This window comes from Ovis aries, chromosome 11 (assembly GCF_016772045.2).
Source record: "Ovis aries strain OAR_USU_Benz2616 breed Rambouillet chromosome 11, ARS-UI_Ramb_v3.0, whole genome shotgun sequence".
Classification (NCBI taxonomy): Eukaryota; Metazoa; Chordata; class Mammalia; order Artiodactyla; family Bovidae; genus Ovis; species Ovis aries.
Genome location: NC_056064.1, coordinates 40,606,885 through 40,627,460, shown reverse-complemented (window position 1 = coordinate 40,627,460; position 20,576 = coordinate 40,606,885). Strand labels below are relative to the sequence as shown.

General features: G+C 38.3%; 1 protein-coding gene across 3 annotated transcripts; it reads left to right on the top strand.

Annotated features, from left to right (window-relative positions):
- The first annotated feature begins 1,823 nt into the window (after nt 1-1,823).
- On the top strand, nt 1,824-18,098 carry KRT222 (keratin 222). Of its 3 annotated transcripts, XM_027974576.2 has the most exons (7): nt 1,824-1,956; nt 2,107-2,217; nt 11,542-11,670; nt 12,397-12,617; nt 15,082-15,158; nt 15,470-15,605; nt 16,020-18,098. In XM_027974576.2, exons 3-7 carry the CDS (start codon nt 11,566-11,568, stop codon nt 16,246-16,248), a joined length of 768 nt encoding a protein of 255 aa, XP_027830377.1. In that variant the 5' UTR covers nt 1,824-1,956; nt 2,107-2,217; nt 11,542-11,565; the 3' UTR covers nt 16,249-18,098. The 3 variants fall into 3 exon arrangements, with proteins under 3 accessions (XP_027830377.1, XP_042112665.1, XP_012041461.1); XM_042256731.1 differs by lacking the exon at nt 2,107-2,217; XM_012186071.5 differs by lacking the exons at nt 1,824-1,956; nt 2,107-2,217 and adding an exon at nt 8,382-8,516.
- The last annotated feature ends 2,478 nt before the right edge of the window (nt 18,099-20,576 follow it).

The following is a 20,576-nucleotide window of genomic DNA, read 5'->3' as shown; positions in this document are numbered from 1 at the left end:
ATTAAAGGATCAGTTAGACTGTTTAAAGGAAAGAGATTCGTATGTACAACTGCCTGGAGGAGAAATCCCTTGGATAGAAACTTATGTGCCATTGGTTCTCTCTGGTACGGTTTTTACCTTTTTTTCAAATTAATTTTTATTGCACTGCAGTTGCTTTACAATGTTGCGTTGGTTTTTACTGCACAGCAAAGTGAATCAGCCAACCCTTCCCTTTGGACTTCCTTCTCATCCAGGTCACCTAAGTGTATTAAGCAGAGTTCCCTGTGCTACACAGCACAGTTTTTAGAATAAAACCTGATCACAACTTTTATATGTAGGACAGGCAAAATACTAAGTGGATTAAGATTCAGGACCCACACATGCAACAAAATTAGGCACTTGAACAGATGCCCAAGCACATTATATTAAAAGCACATACATATGCACCCAAGTACATTACTTGAAAATAAATGAACCTATTATTTTCCTTTCAATGTTTTTTTTCATCCTGAAAGCAAAAATCCAGTCTTAAGTACAAGCAGGTTAGAAGAGACACTGTTTCCTTCAAAGGTTCAGGCCAAAATCCCAACATATCACTCAGTAAAAATCCATTAAGATGGAGGATGGGTATGTGCCTGACTTGCTTGGATTCATAAACACTAAAAATGTGGGGAATGTAATGGTTTTGAACTATGTATCCGTCTGCTGGTAGTTCATCACCCCCCACTCCCACCTCCTTCAAGCAAATAAGTGACTCTGTTCATTGCCTCAGGGAAGTAGAATGCAAGCAGAATCCTTGGTCTTGGAATAAAGAGGATTCAGGGTCCAAACAACAGAAGAAGCATCATTCATTTTATATGCATTATATGCAGAGTGCATCATGAGAAACGCTGGGCTGGAAGAAGCACAAGCTGGAATCAAGATTGCTGGGAGAAATATTAATAACCTCAGATATGCAGATGACACCACCCTTATGGCAGAGAGTGAAGAGGAACTAAAAAGCACCTTGATGAAAGTGAAAGAGGAGAGTGAAAAAGTTGGCTTAAAGCTCAATATTCAGAAAACTAAGATCATGGCATCTGGTCCCATCACTTCATGGCAAATAGGTGGGGAAACAGTGGAAACAGTGTCAGACTTTATTTTTTGGGCTCCAAAATCACTGCAGATGGTGACTGCAGCCATGAAATTAAAAGATGTTTACTCCTTGTAAGGAAAGTTATGATCAACCTAGATAGCATATTGAAAAGCAGAGACATTACTTTGCCAACAAAGGTCCGCCTAGTCAAAGCTATGGTTTTTCCAGTAGTCATGTATGGATGTGAGAGTTGGACTGTGAAGAAGGCTGAATGCTGAAGAATTGATGCTTTTGAACTGTGGTGTTGGAGAAGACTCTTGAGAGTCCCTTGGACTGCAAGGAGATCCAACCAGTCCATTCTAAAGGAGATCAGTCCTGGGTGTTCTTTGGAAGGAATGGTGCTAAAGCTGAAACTCTAATACTTTGGCCACCTCATGTGAAGAGTTGACTCATTGGAAAAGACTCTGATGCTGAGAGGGTTTGGGGGCAGGAGGAGAAGGGGATGACCAAGGATGAGATGGCTGGATGGCATCGCCAACTCAACGGACGTGAGTTTGAGTGAACTCCAGGAGTTGGTGATGGACAGGGAGGACTGGCATGCTGCAATTCATGGGGTCACAAAGAGTCAGACGTGACTGAGAGACTAAACTGAATCGAACTGAACTGATTGTCTCCTCACTGCCAGGCACAAAGCTAGAAAGTGATGAAAGAGCCGTGAACAGGACAGACAGGTCTTGGGGCTTATATTCTAGAACAGAACCTTAGGATAGAAGAGCTTCCCTGGGACTGAAGGGAGAGGGAGAAAGGAGGAATGAAGAGACAGGGGTAGTGGTAAGTCTCCAAGAGAGGAGCCCCAGCCCCTGCTGCTGAGTCAGAGCCCCTGCAAAGCAGCAGAACAGGAGGTAAGCTTGGGGACCTGATGGCTTAGGAGCACTACATCCTGCTTCTTGGACTGTGACCCCAGGAAATGGACAACAGCCAAATAGGTTATGGTTGAACGGGGTATCTGGCAGCTGGAGCTACAAACAACCCACCTGGTATATCTATTCCAGGGGCACACTAATGTAGCAGAATGGTTCTCAAGGCCTCAAGCAGGAAGCAAGCGGCTAAAAGCACAAATACAAATTCAAACTAAGAGGCTTAATCTTCCCTGTTGAAATAAGGTAAGACACACACACACACTCGGATTCTCTTAGAGCATTTACTTTAGAAACCTTGTTATTGTAAATTCTTTCTTTGTTCCTTTGAAATGTAAGTGAATCTTTTTTAAAGCTAAGTAAGATTTTGTCCAGCTTTGCAACCTATGAATGTCTTTGAATTTGAAATGTAAACATCCAAGGAAAATAGCACACCAGTCTCCCAGTTCCTGTGGGAAAGTAGGAGCCTCTCTCCAAAACTACCTCCTGTTACAAGAAGTGTAGTTTTCCTTTATGTGACGCCCATTAGCGAACACAGATGGTGACCCCAATTACCAGGTAAAGTTACAAGATGAACTGTGTGTGACAAATGGTGATGTCAAGTCCTCTTTCTGGAGGACTAGTTACTGTTTCTCTTGAGAACAGTGGTGTAACAGATTGTATCTGCTTGATTCTAGAAGGGGAAGATTTTCTCCTGTCTTTGCACTCAGTGATTCCTGGGATGTGCATCATATTCTAATATAAAGCAACGTGTTTTCTTTCTCTACTGTCTTTGTGGAGAGGATTTCTGGGTTGGGAGATTTTGTGTTAATTTCTTCCCCAACCCCCAACAACACAAATGGAACCAGTAGGAAGGATAGAGACTGACTCAGGGAACCCAGACTTAGATGACATCAAAGATAGTACAGGGGCCCCATAGTCACAACTACGAAGTTCCCCAAAACTTAGATGCAAAATTTGGGGGAAAAAAGGTGGGAAGTCCATATGATGAAATTTAATTACACATCCTGTGCAGAATCAAAGCTCAAGGTAAAGACTAATTTGTTTTAGAAAAATATAGTAACTTATGCATCCTGTCTACCTTAGCCTATGGACTCAGATTTATATCAACTATAGCAAATAATGGGACTTGCCAGTGTTTAACTTTGGGAGTCCTATTTCAGACATTAGTGCTAAAAACCCATTTCCTCTGGGTGAAGCATAGAGGGAAAAGAGTGAAAGGAAGCCTAGCATTTGTAACAGTGATTCTCAAGTGATTATCAGACTTTGCTGCATGTTAGACATCAAGGAAATCACAGTCAATCTTAAAGGAAATCAATCCTGAATATTCATTGGAAAGACTGATACTGAACCTGAAGTTCCAATACTTTGGCCCCTGATGCAAAGAGCCAACTCATTGGAAAAGACCTTGATGCTGGGAAAGATTGAAGGCAGAAGGAGAAGAGGGGGACAACAGATGAGATGGCTGGATGGCATCACCGACTCAATGGACGTGAGTCTGAGCAAACTCCAGGAGATGGTGAAGAACTAGGAGGTCTTATTCTCCCTGGTGGCGCTAGTGGTAAAGAACCCGCCTGCCAACGCTGGAGACATAAGAGATGCAGGTTCGATCCCTGGGTTGGGAAGATTTCCTGGGTTGGGAGAAGGCCATGCCAACCCACTCCAGTGTTCTTGCCTGGAAAATCCCATGGACAGAGAAGCCTGGTGAACTATAGTCCACGGTGAACCATGGGGTCGTAAAGAGTGGGACATGACTGAAGTGACTTAGCATGAATGCACCTTATGTGCCAAGTGTTTTACATCAATTACTAAGACATTACCAGCTTATGTTCTAAAGGGTAGACTCTGGAGTCAGACTGCCTGGCTTTGGATCTTGGCTCTGCACGTCACTGGACTTCAGTTTCTAGAAATTTCCACTGCTTCTCCAAAATAGTTGGAATAATTCTCCCACTCATTAGCCTATGAAATTACTCATTTCTGGTGGTTCAGATGGTAAAGAATCCACCTGCAATGCAGGAGATCCCGGTTTGATTCCTGGGTTGGGAAGATTCCCCTGGAAAAGGAAATGGCAACCCACTCCAGTATTCTTGCCTGGAAATTCTCATGGACAGACGAGCCTGACCCCACATGAGAGTCACAAAGAGTCAGACATGACTGAGTGACTAACACACACAAACACACACACACACACACACACACACACATAAAAACTAAATATCCCACATTTCAGAGCTCTTCTCACTTCTCACACAGACTGCTTTCTGTCTATGGAATGTGTATCTCTCTAAATAAACCTACTTTCATCTCACTTTGTGACCTTCCCTGGTGGTTCAGAGAGTAAAGAATCTGCCCTCAATATAGGAGACCTGGGTTCAATTCCTGGCTCAGGAAGATCCCCTGAAAAAGGAAATGACTACCCACCCCAGTATTCTTGCCTGGAAAATCCCATGGACAGAGGAGCCTGGTGGGCTACAGTCCATGGGATCGCAAAGAGTCAGACACAACTGAGCATCTAACATTTTCACTTTGTTTTTCAACATAACTATGGCTCACTCTTGAATTCTTTCCTGCTCAAAGCCAAGGACCCTCAGTTGGTGGCCAGTCCCAGGGATTCACTCGAAACCTGGGACAGAAGCATGCATGTTCCAGTTGCAGAGAGTGTAAATCTGTATCATCTTTGCCCTCTCCTCCTCTTCCCTTCAAAATCAGTTGCCACTTGCTAAAACTCGCTGATTTCACGCATGCTCCCCCTCCTCTATGCCCATGGCCTTATTCACATGCAGTTTCCTATGATTGCCCAGCCAGAACTTTGAAAATAACTTTACTTCTTTCTTCACGAACGCTGGTTCTCTAACTGGTGTCCTTACTCTGAAATCTTCTGCACTCCTCCCCAATTAATCTCACGTGTGACTCCCCATTTCATAAACCAGGAATGATTTTCCATTTCCGACCAAATAAAATCTAGGCTTTGTAGCTTCTCTTTTCTATGATCTGACCCTGAACCCCCCTCTTTTTTTTCTCTTTCCTCTGATTCCTTCTCCACCTTTTCTCCCCACAATATGGTCCAAAAGGTCACCTCTCCACTTCAGAACTCTTCTAGAACTTTATCTTTACCCAACACACTTCTGTGCAAACAGTAATCGTCCAATAACCAACTGAATGGATGAATGACCTTCAGTCTTGAGTTCTAATTCTGAAGGGTCTGGGGGCTCACTCTCGTGAATGTCCCTACAACTGGTGTTCTCAACCACATCATTTTGGTTCTTGTGAGTTATGTTATAATTAATTTGTCTCTAGTAACAAAACACAACATTTCCAAATGATTTCTTTTTCTCATAACTAGAGTAGATTCAAGATGATCCCTATAAGAAGGAAGGAGGTCCTTGCTTATTTGAACTCTGTTATGATTTCTAAAACATAAAGAATAGTATGTAACTCTAACTAGTGCACTGAGAATTACATGGAGCCTACAATTTTATATATGCCATAGTCTTTAATGAGCTATTTAATGAGCAGTATTTAATGAGCTATCCATGTAATGAGCTATTATTACCAATTTCTCTAATAAAAGACAGTATTTTTAACAACAAATTAGCAAAATTTTCCTTGAAAAGTGACATTTGAGATCTTGAATTAAATAACTTCATGATTCACATGCTTATAGAATACTTTTAAATACATCTCCTCTCTCATTAAAAAAAAAAAAATCTGGCACTATTTCTTTTAATCTAGTATGTATGTGGAATGTTCCAGACATGGAACTCCCATTTGTGTGGGCCAGCAGGGCCCAAATATTAAAGCTGCAGCGTTTAACACAGTAGCTACTAGCCATGAGGGTTCTAAGCACTTCAAGAGTAGCTTGCCCAAATTGAAATGAGCATAAACATACACATTGGATTTCAAAGACAGTATCACAAATAAAGAATGTAAACTATCTCATTAATACTTTATATTTATTATATGGTATATGGTCCAGCTCTCACATCCATACATGACTACTGGAAAGACCATAGCCTTGACTATACAGACCTTTGTTGGCAAAGTGATGTCTTTGCTTTTTAACACACTGTCTAGGTTTGTTATAGCTTTCCTAATGAGAAGGCAGAGTGCCAAAGAATTGATGCTTTCAAATGGTGGTGCTGGAGGAGACTCTTGAGCATCCCTTGGACAGCAAAGAGATCAAACCAGTCAATCCTAAAGGAAATCAACCCTGAATATTCATTGGAAGGGCTGATGCTGAAACTGAAGCTCCAGCACTTTGGGCACCGGACACAAAGAGCCAACTCATTGGAAAAGACCCTGATGCTGGCAAAAATTCAAGGCAGAGTGAGAAGAGGGTGACAGAGGATGAGATGGCTGCATGACATCACCAGTTCAATGGGCAGGAACTTGGGCAAACTCTGGGAGATGGTGAGGGATGGGGAAGCCTGGCATGCTATAGTCCATGGGGTTGCAAAGAGTCGGACACGACTTGGCAGCTGAACAACAATAATAACTACATGATGTATCTTAGATATTTAAGGTTAAATAAAACATTTGAAAATTCATTTCACTTGTTTCTCTCTTTTGATATGATGACTAGAAAGTATTAAATTACATATGCAGTTTAAATTTGTGGCCCACTTTCTGTTTCTTTATTGGAAAGCACTGCTATAATGTAGAAATATCTGAGAGGTTTGTTTCAGATGCAGATTGCCAGGCCTGGAATCTAGTTCAGCTCTCTATATTTCAGGCGAAGATTAGCAAGAACTGCATAAAGTAATAAGAGTTTAATTCTTTCCTGATTCTCCTTGCACTATCAATGCCTGTTTCTCTTCCCATTTCTCAGTTGCAATTACCCAAAAAAGAGAATCAGTTTGGCCTAAATAATCATAAGCAATGCTCTTTAGTCAGAGCTTTAGGGTCAGGCTACCTCACAGGTCTCTGACCTACAGATTGACTCTCCTTGGGTAAAGTGTCCACCTCTAGACCAATCCACTGTGATCAATGGGGAGGGTGGAGGAGGCGAGGGCCAAATTAAACAGAGCAGAGGAATGACCTGGAACCTCACCTTTCAGCAGGAGTTCTGGGTGCCCAGCTTTGTTTGGAGGGGACTGTGAGAATGCCCGGCATAGACTGGACTAGCCAGCAGTGAGTTAATTCAGAAATCAAAAGAGCATAATGTGCATTCAAAGGCCCTGTGAGCACCAGAGCCAAAGATTGATTATTTCCTGAACTACACTCCAGAAACAATTTCAGCCAAGCCACTCTACAAATAACAGTGATAGATCTAGCCTTTAAAATATTTCAGTCATATCCAGCAGCCAGCTTTTCAGGCTAAACAAGGAATTTAGATGGGGAGAGACATTACGCGGAGGCAGACTAGATAGTATTTGAAATACAGCCAAGGGATCAGAGCCCAGTCCCAAGGATGCCATTACATCACCAATCACCATATGACCTCGGGAAAGACGCCTTAACCCCTCCTGCACAGACTTATCATCTTTACAGTTTACAAAATGACAGGGATTGTGACAATTAAACAGAATGACAGACGTAAAGGTGCTTTATAAAGTTAGAAGAGCTGCACAAATGTTATATGAGTACGCAGGAGTTGTCATCAACTCTGTTTACTCATGAAAGAGTAACCCAACAATATATCTTATTTCTTATTTATTAATACACCCAGCACAGGGTGCTTGTTGTATTTCTTCAACCTTGTTGAAATGTTGGAAATGTCAACTGTCAGTTCTCATCCTCTATTAGCACTTATCTCCAGCCATAGCTTCATCTGTAATATGCCTTCAGGAATTCACCTCAATATATCAAACTCTGCCATCAGGCCAACCGCCCACCACAAGTCAAGCAGTGTGTATTTAACAGAAATATAATCAGTCAATCTTGCAGCTTATGACAGCTGTCAGCTGAATATAATGGTCACTTTTTCCATAACTGTCAGAATATTTAAGGTTTACAACATATTCTAATGCCCTCCCATAGCATTTCTGTTTAAATAATCCAAATGGTGAGGAAAGTCATAAAGGAAAAGCTTAGGTACCATGTTTTAAGCCCAGGTTTATTTCCATGTAATATGTTGGGAAAACAAAACACAATTTTCTTTATGTTATGCCCCATTTTCTTTCCACAAGCTATATTAACTTCCCTCTGCCAAATGTGCTCAGTTTTATAGAGACCCAATCCAGGAATACTGAGACTGTCTTCCTTTTTTGGTTCCTTTATGGAGAGACTGACACTTCTACCAGATCAACAATAGGAGAAAAGGGTTTACCAAATATTTGCATAATTGATGAGAAACCCAGGGCTTTCCATGGCTTCGGAAAAAAGGGAGCTCTGTATCTTTAAGACTCCGTGGCGCTCTCTCTGCTCGCGATGCAGACAGAGCAGGTTCTGCCGCAGAGACTCATCCTATCGATAAGGTTCTGTTAGCCAAGGTGGAGGATGGGAAAAGAATGGAGCTGTCCCAGCTACTCAATGAGATCAGGGCAAACTATGAAAAGCTCCTCACCAGAAATCAGATAGAGACCGTGCTCTCAACAAGGATCCAGGTAATGATTTCATACAGACAGACATCTTCCAGGATAAGGAGACAATCCATGTCTATCCAATTCCTGTCCCGGCCTCTCTGAGGTACAGTATTTCCTTTTCAATGCAGCATATACTGGGGAAGGAATTTAGGTTTTACTGCAATGTGACAGGGACTATAGAGGGAAAGGCTGTGTTTATTACTGTTAAATGACCATTAAATGAATGTTGATTGATGCATTTGATTTTTATATAAATCATGAGGTTAGTGTCATTAACAAAACATCGGATCAGTATACAATAAAATGATGCACAGTAATCTCTTTTAGACATCTTATAGGAAGGAAGCATTTTAGATACCCTTGGAAGATATCAAGGATTTACTTATAGAAATAATTTAAATAATACCTTTAAAATGACAAGCTTTATAGTGAATTTATCATCTTGCACACTTTGCAAGATAAAACTAAGTAAAATATTTCTAAAAGGTTTCTATCATTTTTTCATGAGTTTGATTTTATACCAGACTGTTACAAACAGAAGTCATGTGAGTATGTGAACATGGTATTCAGAAACAATGATATAAATTGGGACAATCAAAATTCTCCAAATCAATAAGGACTTTTCACTTCGACTATAGATTTATTTTTGCTTTTGTACTAAAAGGTGAGAAATGTTTATCTCTATTACTAAGCATGTAATATTTAAGTATTGTTTAGAAAAAGAGCCAAATTAAATAAGAGCTAAATCCTCATTTCATAAACACTTTCAAATGACAATCACCCTTAGCAATTAATTAAGGTCTCATCTCTAAACAAATGGAAAAACATCTATTTTAGAAACAAAGCTTCAGAAATTCAGGGTTGTTGTTTTTTTAAGTTTACCTATCATATCTGAGTTCACGTTCTATTCCAAGCACCCAAACACAGCAAAGAGTTTACTTAAGAACATCACCAAAAAGGAAAAAAATATTGTTGGAAAATCATAGGATGTTATCGCATTAGTAATTCATTTTTAGTAATATCATAAATTTAACCTCTAGGTAACATTTTAAGTCTTCATAAAGAATGATCAGCATCTCAAATGAAGCAAATTCACTGAGGTATTTGAAGTGTTGCAAGAATTCACTCACCTTTTACAAAGAGAAGAAAACAATTAATAGATGACAATTTCTGAAAATTATAAACCAAATAAACATTTTATTGTGCAATAATAGAAATACAAGTTACTTAGTTTACAAGTCACAATGCTGAAAGACTAAAGTGAAAAAGCAAGACTACAGTAAGTTTTGTTTCCTTTTAACATAAAACTACTTTAGGGGACTTCTTTTTTTTCCAAAGAATTCAGAAAATCAACTAGAATAAATTTGAGAGAGCATGATTACTTAATTATTACAAAATAAATCTAAGCTATTTTAGTTATTTACAGCTATATAACAAACCACTCTAGAACTTGGTAAATTAAAAAGACAATTGTATTGTCTTTCATACTGCTATGGGTTAACTGGGTTCAGCGGGGGTGATTCCGCGCATGACATTGGCCGGGACCACAGGCATCTTGGGGCACAACTAGGTTGGGACAGCCAATGTGGCTTACTCCTGCGTCTGGCACCTTGGCAGGACATTTCTGGAATGCTGGCTCAGCTGAGACAGCTGGGCCTGTTTCTCTCCATCTGGCCTCTACACAATCTCTCCAACAAGGTATCTGGACCTCTTATGCACTGAGGCTCCCAAAGTATAACCAGGGCCCCTGAAAGCACAGAAGTGGAAGTTGTCAGGGCTTCCTAAGGCCTGCAACTGGCACATCTTCTATATTCTGCTGACTAAGGCAAGACACAAGTCATCCCAGATTCAGTGTGGAACAGGACCAAACAAGGACATGAATTTGGGGAGGTGTGATTCACTGGATTCATTCGGAATCTAGCTACCACACTAGCCTAGCTGCCAGCTCCCCACTCAAAATCCAGTAGATATCAGAATTCTTATGCTCTTCTGTTTCTGAGGTTCTTATCCTCCTCTTTTGCGGTTTCTCTAATACGTGTTCCTGCTTTGTTTTGCCAACCTAACACTAAGGATAAGTGACACAGCAAATGAATTTTGTCATCTAATTCCTTGAACTATACTTTATTGACTTTCATTTAATCCAATATTTCCTTTAAAAAAAATCTATTGTACCACCAAATTAATTTTTGTGTGTTTTAAAATGTATTTTTATATGAACATTAGAAAGTTCTAATTTTTGCCTCAAAATAGTACAATCAATTCCATACACTGCTCCTACTGTTCTTCGGGCCAAATGTTGAGAATTCTGTCAAAAGACACTTTCATTCAATCCCAGAATCAGCATAAGAACACTTACAGTTGAATATAAGCTAATTAACTCATTATTTAATATGAGAACATTTAGAGAGCAGTTTTTAAAGAAGCCATTTTGCTGCTACCCTAGATATCCAAAGTTAGCATGCCTTCTAAAAAGATCATTTTGAAAAGGTGAATCAACAGTGGATTCTTTTAATATAGAAGTCTATTTTAGAATCTCTGATGCCTATGATAACTTAACTCTCTAAATTATTCATAATATATTTTCTAGTAGTATTTACTTCCTGTTCATATATCCAGTCCCAGAAATAAGCAATTCATAAAGCAGCTTATAAGAAAAAAGTGGGGGAAGGGGGAGCTAGTAGCTAAATTCTATCTTTCTTCTTTAATGATGCCATAAATAGTGGAAAGTTAAGAATCAGAGGTCTCAAACTTAGGCCTTGCAAACTTACTTCTCATTAAAATGTATTTTTCTGCATTTCATAGATGGTCATGGTAGGAAAGGACTTTCGAGGTTCATTTTACATCTGAGAAAACCAAGTGCAATTAACTCACGCGTGTGTTTAATTAGTGACTGAGCAGCAACCAGAACATACATCTGTAATTTAAAGAAAAAAGATTTGATTCCTATACTATTTGTCTATAACTGCTTTTAAAGGTCTCATTTTCAAAAGTGCCCTTTTTGTTGTTGTTGCTGCTGCTATTATTGTTGTTGTTGGCTTTCTTCTAGTTGGAAGAAGATCTAAGCAAAAAAATGGACAAAGATGAAGAGGCTTTAAAGGCAGCTCAAGCAGAACTCAAGGAAGCCCGACGCCAGTGGCACCACCTGCAAGTGGAAATTGAATCTCTCCATGCCGTGGTGAGAATGACCTCAAGGCGGCTGGCCCGTTGAGTCCCCAGATGTTATCTGATTAGGAGAGGGAAGGAGTAATATCCATTACTGGACAGTGAAAAACTAAAAATCAGGGCACTGAATTCTATCCATTTGACCTAGTTCAACTAGCACCCCGCCTCCATCATGGCCATGTCGATCATCAGTTCACTGAAGGTTTAGTTCACACTTAAAATAATGAAATAATCCTTACTCCAGAACCCTGGGGTTCTCTAAATGTTAGAATGAGGAAAAAGAGCTTTTGTCATTATCCAAAGTCCTAACAGTGGAGGATTCTTTTGTCCATGCTACAAAGACTTCTAACAGAAAAATATTAAACACTTTCCAAAAATGCCTTTTATAAGGAGTCTGCTCTGGCTTTACTATTCCACATTCTATACTTCTCAATATTTAAGAAATCAAATAAATCAGGGTGATAATAAACTAATCATACTGCAGATTCCTTTGGGGGAGGGCATACGAATGATCACAGGTTTCCTTGGAAATAGAAAACTCAATAGCTGTAGATAGAAAATACAACTTTTTAAAAGTTGGGCCATACCTAAAGCTGTAAGGAAATACCTCTTGCATAAGTGCTATACAATTATTGCAACCTTTTAAAGAAAGAACTCAACTGAATGAAGACATTGCAAATCAGATTTCAGAGACACAGTTTGTTTCCTTGATTCACTGATGAAGATCTGTATAAAACAGGAAAGGGGTCTTGAAAACTCCCTACATGCCAGTGAGCAACATTACCAGATGCAGCTGCAAGACCTAGAGGCAGTGATTGAAGGACTAGAAAAAGAGCTACAGGAAGTAAGGCGCGGCATTGAAAGGCAGCTTCAAGAGCATGAAATGCTCCTCAACACCAAGATGAGGCTGGAACAGGAAATCGCAACATATCGCCGCCTCCTAGAAAAGGAAGAAATCAGGTACCTAATTCCCATATAGTGAATGACCAGAAATATAGAGCCACTTAGGTCACTAATGTAGTCGGAAAAATTAAATCTAAAAACCTATCATTACCAAGGCATGATCACTGAGTTCCTACCACAAAATAGGCACTGCAAAAAAAAATAAGTGGGAGAACTAGTTCCAGCCCCCTCAAATTATCAGGGACTTTCTCGATGGCTCAGCCAGGGAAAGAATCATTCTGCAATACAGGAGACGTGGGTTTGATCCCTGGGGTGGAAAGATCCCCTGGAGAGGGAAATGGCAACTCACTCTAATATTCTTGCCTGAAAAATCCCATGGACAGAGGAGCCTGGCAAGTTATAATCTGTGGGGTCGCAAAGAGTCAAACATGGCTGAGCGACTAAGCACACACCAAATTTATGAATAGACGAGCCAAAATCAGGGACTTGAGCTCCAAGAAAGAGCACAAGCAAGCCTGGAACAAAATGGAAATGATCCTCCATCACTACAAAGAAGACCTTCCTTAACATTCTCACTTTCCCTGCCATTCACCCCTTATAGAATTAGTGCCTCCAATAGACCACCCACGAAGAAAGTTTGAAAATTTCACACATTACTGCTTTTCCCCCTCCCATAAGGGCCCACTCCAGGCACACATCAAACTCCAAAATAATAGTATTATTAGTAATGCTGTTGTTACTATTATTATATTACAACCATGGAAAGCAATGTTGTTCTACGTGCACGGTTTGAAAGACTTCCAGATGCTCTGACAACAAAAGGCATCAAAAGAGGGATTCTTAATAATTCACACACAGTTTCATAATCTGCAATCACTTATAAGGTCATATGACTTGGAGCACAGCACAACCTACAATTTTCAATATTCCCAGAAAAATAAAGCTTTATTTGTGCTTGCTTCAGAATTCTGCTGCTGCTGCTGCTAAGTCACTTCAGTCGTGTCCGACTCTGTGTGACCCCATAGATGACAGCCCACCAAGCTCCCCCGTCCCTGGGATTCTCCAGGCAAGAACACTGGAGTGGGTTGCCATTTCCTTCTCCAATGCATGAAAGTGAACAGTGAAAGTCAAGTCGCTCAGTCGACTCTTAGCGACCCCATGGACTGCAGCCCACCAGGCTCCTTCGTCCATGGGATTTTCCAGGCAAGAGTATTGGAGTGGAGTGCCATTGCCTTCTCTGTCAGAATTCTGAGTCCTCTATAAAACTGGGTGAAACTACTATCATCTATAATAAGTTTTAACATTTACCTAATCTTTGAAAAACACAAATTGAATTTAAAATACCATTTAGTAGCTAAGTGATGCTGGGCACATTATTGGATCTCTTTGTCTCAGTTTCTCCTCTATAAAATGCTTACCTCAGAATTGCTGAGGATTAAATGAATTAATGTTTGTAAAGTGCTTAAAACAGTGCTATGTAAATAAATTATATAGCTGTATACATATAATTTATTTATTATGAAATAAAATGGTTGTAGATTTGGTTTAATGCCTAATCATTCAAGATGTTGATAAAGTGGTCTTTAACATTCCTTTAACACAATTTTTAAAGTTTTATTATCTTATATTTAAGATACACAGGTATTTGGGCTTCCCTGGTGGCTCAGATGGTAAAGAATCCACCTGCAATGTGGGAGACGTGGTTCGATCCCTGGGTTGGGAAAATCCCCTGAAGAAAGGAACAGCTAATACCTCTCCAGTATTCTGGCCTGGAGAATTCCATGGACATATGAGCCTGGCAAGCTACAATCCATGGGGTCACAGAGTCGGACATGACTGAGCAACATTCACTTAAATTTATTTAAGATAAAGTTACAAAAGTTATCAAGAAAAATATAATGAACTCCTATGTTTAAGAAGTGAAACATTTATAATGTTACTGAAGTCCCCCTAATTCCCACCCCAGCACCTAAACCACACCCCCACCCATCTTATCCCCCTCCATCAGTCTAACCTGGCTCCCAGGTCTGATGCTTATAAGTCTCATTATATTTATATCCCTAAGCAAAATGGGGAATTGTTTTGCATATATTTTAATCTTTTAAAATTAGATCTTTTAAGCTAGCTACAATCTTTCTTCCCCCCACTCAATGTTATACTTGGGAGATTGTTCCCTACAGATACAGTGTATCTTGATTTCACTTATTTTCACTGTTAGATAGTACTTCCTTTTTATTAGTGATGGTTTAGTCGCTAAGTCCTGTCCGATTCTTGTGACCCCATGGACTGTAGCCTGGCAGGCTCCTCTGTCCATGCGATTCTCCAGGCAAGAATACTGGAGTGGGTTGCCATTTCCTTCTCCAGGGGATTTTCCCGACCCAGGATCAAACCCAGGTCTCCTGCATTGCAGGCAGATTCTTTACCAACTAAGCTACAGTTTATCCATTCTCTTATTGGAGAGCATTTGTGTCAATTACATGCTAATACAATGTTGCTCCTAAAATTTTGTTTCCAATTTCAGATATTATGGTAGCATCCAAGGTGGGAAAAAAGAACAAAAACCTACCACAAGTAGAGTCGGTTTTGTTTTACCATCAGGTGAGTTTGTGATTTAACTAACCTGAAAAGTGAAGCGCCATTTAGGCACTTCACTTTCTTTATTATATTTTTATTATTATTTATTAATAATATGATATGTAATTTTATATATATTATTATTTAAATAATATAAAGTATATATTATATATTTAATAAGAATTTATTATAAATAAATATTCTAAAGTAGCAAAAACAGCAATATTTGAATAAAGTTTGACATACACATTGTGACTAGTACTTAGTATATAATAGTACTGTGAATAGTACTGTGAATGTTGTAATTTAATATTTCATAAATAATATTTTCACAGCCATTATAAATGAAATCTCTTTTTCAACAAAAGTCCCACAAAAGTATGAGGATGAAAAAGTGGAAACAGTGACCAAACAGGCAATATTAAATGGAAATATTGTGAAAGAAAGCACTGAAGCTCATGGCACTATTCAGTAAGTAAGATAATTTTCACTTAGAAATAATAATGAACACATGCAAAAAAAATTAACTTCAATTGAGTAATCTCAGTAATCTTTGAATGTGTCTAAACATAATTTTACATATCGTGATTTTTAATCAGACATGAATAAAATATATAAAAACTCAGATGAAGTATTCAATCCTTAATTCATCATTTTTCCAAAAAATATAGCCAAGACATGAAAATTCCATAGAACCCCTTAGAAATTTTATTCATATGATTTTTAAAGAATACACATTTAACTGTCACAATGCAAATTATAAATTGTAATTTAAAATTTAATATAAGGTATATACATTTTTTATTATTCATATACAATACATATTACATATTTTTTACTATAGCTGTACTTCTTCATATAGGGAGATTTATTTTATCATTTCAGGACAGAGAAAGTGGATGAAGTTATTAAAGAATGGGAAGGCTCCTTCTTTAAAGATAACCCTCGATTAAGGAAAAAATCAGTTTCTCTTCGATTTGATCTTCATTTAGCAGCCACTGATGAAGGGTGTTCACAGACTAAGCAGGATAATCTACCAGATATAGAAGTCAGGCTTATCATGAGAAGATCATGCAGTATCCCCTCTATCAAACGTCCATCAACAACTAATTAATCCAAAGACAGTATTTGACTTGATGTGAAAATGACATTAGGATGGACCAGGGTAGGCCTGCTGGCCACCTTCTGTTCCAAAATGTAAGTTATTAAGTATGTATGTTATGACCAATGTATGACTCATCAGAAAAAAAAAAAAAGAGGGAGGGACAAAATGTCTCTGAATATAATTGTAGGTTTTTTGGGGGTTTTTTTTTTGGACAAAGGGAGCTTAAAATCAGAAATTAAGTACAGGTTCTATTTTATTTATTATCCAAATAGTCTTCCTTTTCCCTTAAATTTTTGTCAGAAATTGTAAGCATTAAAATGGTTTAGTTAAGTCTTCAGAATTTCACTCAATGGCTGAATATTCTAAGGAAAAGGGAAGGGTCTGTTTAAATGTGATTGTATTATATCAAGAAACACATTGAGTCATCATTATTCCATCACTGATTACATCTAAAAGGATTTTTCTACTTAAAAAAGAAAGCATTATAAACAAACCTTTAAAGAGAAATCACTTAACCGAATTCTTTCCTTTTGAGATAATAATTTGTGCTGGTAGAAAAGTTATTTTCTACCAGATGTTTTGAACAAACAATAGAAGACACCCCCAGGAGCATCTGATGATTAAATTAATCTTCATCTGAAAGTTTTCTGTCATCATTATCTGATTTCCTGAAGAGTAACTTTACTCAAAGAACTGTAAAGGTTGTATCCTCCCACACAAAAATCAGAGGGCCAGCTGCACAAGCAAAAGAGGAAATCTAGTTACTACAATTACTAGAACAGGATCCAACCTCTCATCATTCCAACTTTTCCATCTGTATAAAGTTAAATATGATTTTAATTTGAGTCTCTGATGTGAGCATTAGATAAAGATACTATATAAAGTATTGTAAATATTTCTTGCAAACATTCATGTGAATTAAGATAACAGTATTGTTATCTAAGCAAAGAGTATTTGCAGGATTTATGTTTGTAAGTTGTTCAAACCCTAATAAATATGGAAAGAAAATATATTTGTGAATAAGTCAAGTATTGTTGCAAAGTTTTTTAAACAGCCTAATTTGTTTAATACAGGTATATTTAAAGACCTTAAATAATAAATACTTGTTTTAAAACATTAGAAATTTATAGGCTATCAATTTTTTTCTAAGCAGAAAAAACATTGAGTACAACTCTCCATACTTTTTTTCCCAGCTAAAGTATCACCTAAAGGGCTACAGCTATTAGCATATTAATACAGCCTTTGGAACTCTCTCTCTCTCTCTCTCTCTTCTTTCAACCAAAAAAAGAAAAAGTAATTTTAACCAGAAGAAAATTATGTTAAATAATCTTTAGCATAATACAGGGAATAACATTTAAATGTTCTTTGGTTAGTTCGGATTTATTTTAGCCTGGCTTATTCTATTCTGTGAAAGGGATGATTTTGTTTTGTCAACGACACAACAGCATGTGAAGTGCTTCTTTTTGCATAAGCATCTGACCTAAAATACATCCTGTATATCAAAGTGTTTTCATTCAATATTAGTTAAATGCTACTAACTTTATTAAAGCTTTGGAAATGCAATCATATAAGCTATTGTACTAAAAGTTACTGTACTAAGCAACAGTATCATAAATAAAGAAATAAATCTAGTGTCATCTATACAGTGTTAAAAACAGTACCCGGCATCATGAATGTAACTGCTCGTGATAGTAATTCCACTATGCAGCTCTTGTATGTATAACATGTACATTTTAAAATACAGTACCTGAATTTATAACAGCTTTATTTGTTTCAGTATTTGCATTTTAAATTGGGATATGAGTTTACCAAAGTAAATGATACCACTACAATAAAAAAAACAAAAACTGAAACATGAACTTGCAAATCTGTATTGTATTTGAGTTTGATACATTGTATTGAGCAGAATTATTCCAATATTGTTAGCTTCATTGCAGAATGGAGAAAACTACAACCAAGGTGCCTAAAAGCACAATTGTTATACTTTTATTTAACAACAGAAAAATTAAGAATGGTATATGCTAATATATGATATATTCTAATTAAAAAATAAAAATAATCTCATAGTCCTGGGAAAAGTATAATAACAGCAGCCACAATTTGCAGAGGGCTCACTCTGCTCCTGGTCCTGTAATCAGCATCCTCAAACTCAATCTCTAATCCTCACAGCAATCCTAGAAGATGAACAGTATCATCCTCATGTGATGGACGAATAGAAATTAACATTCTTCAATCTCTCTGAAATGGTTCAAATGCACGCTTCCATAACAAAATACAAACGTAAATGCTACGAATCCCTTCACTGTTCACCCGAAACTACAACATTGTTAATTGGCTACAACCCAATACAAAATCAAAAGTTCAAAGTTTGGGGGGGGGGAAAGTAAATAATAAGTTCAGTTACCAACTGCACAATCCCAGCCCTGCAACCATGCAACCACTCATGACCCATGCAACCAGGAAGGAGTCACCTAAATTCTCTAGGTCTCCGTTTTCACACCTGAAAATGAAGAGAAAGGTGGCACTTGATCATCATTCCTGCCCTGCCTACTTCACAGAGCTGTTTGAAATAACACACATGTAAAAATACGTGGCAAAGCACTACTCAAATATACAAGAATATATGGATGAAAACAGTCACTGGGAGAGAAGAATTCATGTGCATGTCCCAAATCCCCAGATATTTTGAAGGTGAGGCAGAAGACTGTAAAAGCAAACCACACTGTGCCAAAGTCTACACAACATGGCGAATTACTCAGACCTGGAAATCTGCTGGACTTCAGTATTTCACAATGACTGCTAGCAATAGCAACTGAACAGCCATAACTTCTGCTTTCACAGAAAGGGCTGAGAAAACCAGCTTATTTCACCATGTTTCTTATAGCCACACTTTGTTTTTATTAGCCAGACTGTTATAAGTGGTTCAGACAGAGTTCTGTCCTCCCTTTCCCTACTTTAAGTGGTGGGGAGCGGGGAATCCAATTTAAAATGCTTCATTAGAACAAACTCTAGACAAACTGCATGACTCAGTGTTGGATTCAAATCCTTTTTGAGTCACAAACTTCTTTGAAAATCTGTTAAAGGTCAAAACCTCTATCTGGAAGAGGGTTGGGAGAAAGCACCTGAAAATTGCGTACAATCTTAAAAGGTTATAAAGCAATAAACCTCCTGGAGCCAATTCACAGACTAGTAGGTGTCCAAGGACTATGAGTGTTTCCTTATTCTCTCCCATGTTCTCCTCTTTCTTCCTTCCCAGTCATGGTCTTGTTCTACCCCTGTTTCTTCCTTTCCAGCATCTTCCCACAGCAGGAGGGAAAGAAATCAAAGAGACTTCAATCCCAGCTTAATCACTTATTAATTGGGGGGAGGAAGAAGAACCTCGAGGAAGTATTAGTGTCAAAGAGCAACACAGGTAAAGTTCCTGGATCTTGCCGCCAGAAAGAAAACTAAACTACTTGGTCCTATCTCTGGGGTTTACCATTAGGTGCCCGTGAGGGTTCCCAATATCTTTACATGTAGTATGAACAGTCATATTAACTGTTCATCCCACATCTTCCAGGAATAATCACCATTCAAAATAACCTGTCCTGCAGGCCCCATAAATATCCCTGCCCATGCAAGATCATATGTCCTAATGTCTGCTTGGGGAAAAAATGAACAGCAACTCAGTCTAAGTAGAGTCCATCCTGTTGGATATTTCACTCATCAGTCTTAATTTCTAGGACTTTCTCTATTATATTTTGCCTATATTCTTCCTTTCTTAATTTTTCAAATCTTCAGAGCAGAGAAAGAACTAAAGGGAAGAAAATGAGATAGCTGATCATTTTTTCACTCCACAGATATGGGCATGAGAATGCGCATTGACAGATGTTGAATCCCCCAGCCCACGAAGCTTTCATTCTTGATGGGAAGAAAAAGATAACAACATAAAAATATAACAAATAGAGTATGTTAGGTGGTAATATATAATATAGAAAAAAAAACATGACTAGGAGGTTGGGGAATGAGTTACAGTTTTATATAGATCAGGTAAAACGTACTCAGAAGGTGACATTTGAGATGAGACAGTGTATCAGTGTCACCACTCCTTTCCTTTCCTACTATTTTTGAGTCCTCCCTTTCCCACTACAGTATGCTTTGTTGCTAACACTCAGAACTTTTTCTGCAGAAGACTGCCTAGAGATGACATAACCAAGCACCTGCCCCAGCATGGTGCCTGCCCAATCCTCCACCATAAAAGCCAGTGGAAGAAGGTACTGGGATTCCCTGCTGAAGCCTTCGTATATCTTACATTAATCCATATATCTGATGCTTTTATATTTTTAAAAAAGCAATTT